This window comes from Aulostomus chinensis, chromosome 13 (assembly GCF_037954235.1).
Source record: "Aulostomus chinensis isolate RoL2024-O1b breed Wild chromosome 13, RoL_Achi_v1.0, whole genome shotgun sequence".
Taxonomy (NCBI): domain Eukaryota; kingdom Metazoa; phylum Chordata; class Actinopteri; order Syngnathiformes; family Aulostomidae; genus Aulostomus; species Aulostomus chinensis.
This window is the reverse complement of record NC_141332.1, coordinates 18558168-18560235: the sequence shown is the minus strand read 5'-3', so window position 1 is coordinate 18560235 and position 2068 is coordinate 18558168. Positions and strand designations below refer to the sequence as shown.

The 2068-nt window shown below is 48.1% G+C and overlaps 1 protein-coding gene across 1 annotated transcript; it reads right to left on the bottom strand.

The window, feature by feature from the left end:
- Positions 1–1415, bottom strand: sox3 (SRY-box transcription factor 3). The gene has a single exon (XM_086221860.1). It carries the CDS (start codon positions 1095–1097, stop codon positions 195–197), a length of 903 nt encoding a protein of 300 aa, XP_086077986.1. The 5' UTR covers positions 1098–1415; the 3' UTR covers positions 1–194.
- Between the last annotated feature and the right edge of the window lie 653 nt (positions 1416–2068).

Here is a 2068-nt window from a genome sequence, read left to right as displayed (position 1 = left end):
GACTCAACGTTCAGTCTCGGTCCATTTCAAATGCTTTTCTTTCTTTCTTTCTTTCTTTCTTTCTTTCTTTTAAATGGACTCATTGCGATAAAATTGTTGTTTTAACAAAACTGTTGAGTGTTTCTTTAGCAACCAAAAAGTTCAAGTATCCAAGTACTTTAAAAAAAAAAAAGGAGTTTTGAGTCTTTTCTTTCTCAGATGTGGGTGAGAGGTAGCGTCCCATTGACGCCAGTCCCTGCGCTCTGATAGTGGGGATGGACGCTGTGTAACCGGCTGCTCTGCAGGGAGGAATGCTCCGCGCTGTCCCCGCCGGGAGGCAGGTACATGCTTATCATATCCCTCAGGTCCCCCAAACATGCCCTCTGAGAGTGGGACGTGATGGCCGGCGGCGGTGAGCTGGGCTCGGTCTTGCACACGGAGGCCATGGAGCTGAGTCCCATGGCGCTGGTGGTCTGCTGCGTGTACGCCGGGGACATGCTGTACGTGGAAGCCGCGTTCATGTAGGTCTGCGCTGAGGACATCATGGGGTACTGGAGCCCTGCCATCTCGTACCGGTGCATCTGCTGGATCTGGGGGCTGTTCATGCTGTGATGCTGAGGGTAGGCCAGCTGATCCTGCATGAGGGAGTACGCGCTGTTCGTCCACCCGTTCATGTGCGCATAACCGTCCATCCTCTGCCCCACCGACACCGAGTTGTTGACGGCATTGGCTCCTGGCGCCAACAGTCCCCCGGGCAAAGAGTACTTGTCTTTCTTGAGTAAGGTCTTGGTCTTCCTGCGGGGACGGTATTTATAATCCGGGTGCTCCTTCATGTGCATAGCGCGCAGACGCTTGGCCTCGTCGATGAACGGTCTCTTCTCAGCGTCTGTCAGAAGTTTCCAGTCAGCGCCGAGCCGCTTGCTGATTTCAGAGTTGTGCATTTTAGGGTTTTCTTGCGCCATCTTCCTCCGCTGCCCCCGCGACCACACCATAAAGGCGTTCATGGGCCGCTTCACCCGCTCCTGGTCGCTGACACTGCTGTTCTTTGCGCCCGGCGCCGAGCCCGAGTTGGACTGCGGGAGCGGGGTCTTGATCTCGGTTTCCATCATGTTATACATTCAGGCGACTTTTAGGATTCACTCACACGCACACGAAAAAAAAAAATCCAAAAAAAGAAAAAGTTCACAAAACACCGCCAAAAGTCAGAGAGGTAGAGATACTGACCATAAGAAGGTGGGAGGAGAGGGGGAAAAAGTTGTGCCCTAAGAAGCAAATGCGTCTCTGCAGGTGTTTGGGTTTCCTGTGCGCTCCGAGCTGCTCTGTCAGCCACAGCTCTGGAACACAAGTCTGAAAACTTGTTTCCAGGCTCGTCTGTTAATAGGCCCGGTGGCAGGATCATGTGATGCAGATCGACGCCGCCACAATGAGATGCAGGCGACCAATCAGGGCGCAGCTCTCCAGCGGTCAGCCAGTCAGAGCACACGCGGTCGTGTTTTGGTTCGAGGAGGAAGGGGAGATAAAGTTTTAAACCCAGCGCAGAGTTCCTACATTTCCACTCATTTATAGTTTAAAGCGGAGTAACGGGAGGAATACGCAGCTTTGTTTTTAACCATCTGTAAAACAAAAATTGATTTCAACAAATGATTTTAAAACGTTGTTTTGATTCTATAGATGTAGACCAAGAGCCAACTGAGCAAATATCAAGTGTACACAACTATTTTAGTTCTGAAGGCTGGAATTAATCACTATAGCGGATTCCTGCAGGCTAAAACTCATAATTTTAATGAGAATTATGAGAAAACTAATCGGAGTATGAAACTGAATTAATCTCAAACTGCTGTTGGACACGGTTGTTGTTTTTCTTTTTCTTTTTGCTGTCACAGTTTACTTCATAAATATATAGTTTTAACTCGGGATCTCGTGAGTTCTTGTTTATCATTATTATTTTAGTTAACATCCAAACGTGGTGCGTTAAAAAACATTGAAGAAATTAAATATGTGTGGGGGGCGGTTTCTTCAGATATAATGAACCTGTTGAATATTATTATTATTATTAGGTTTCCTGACATAAACCACAGCGATGTTGCAG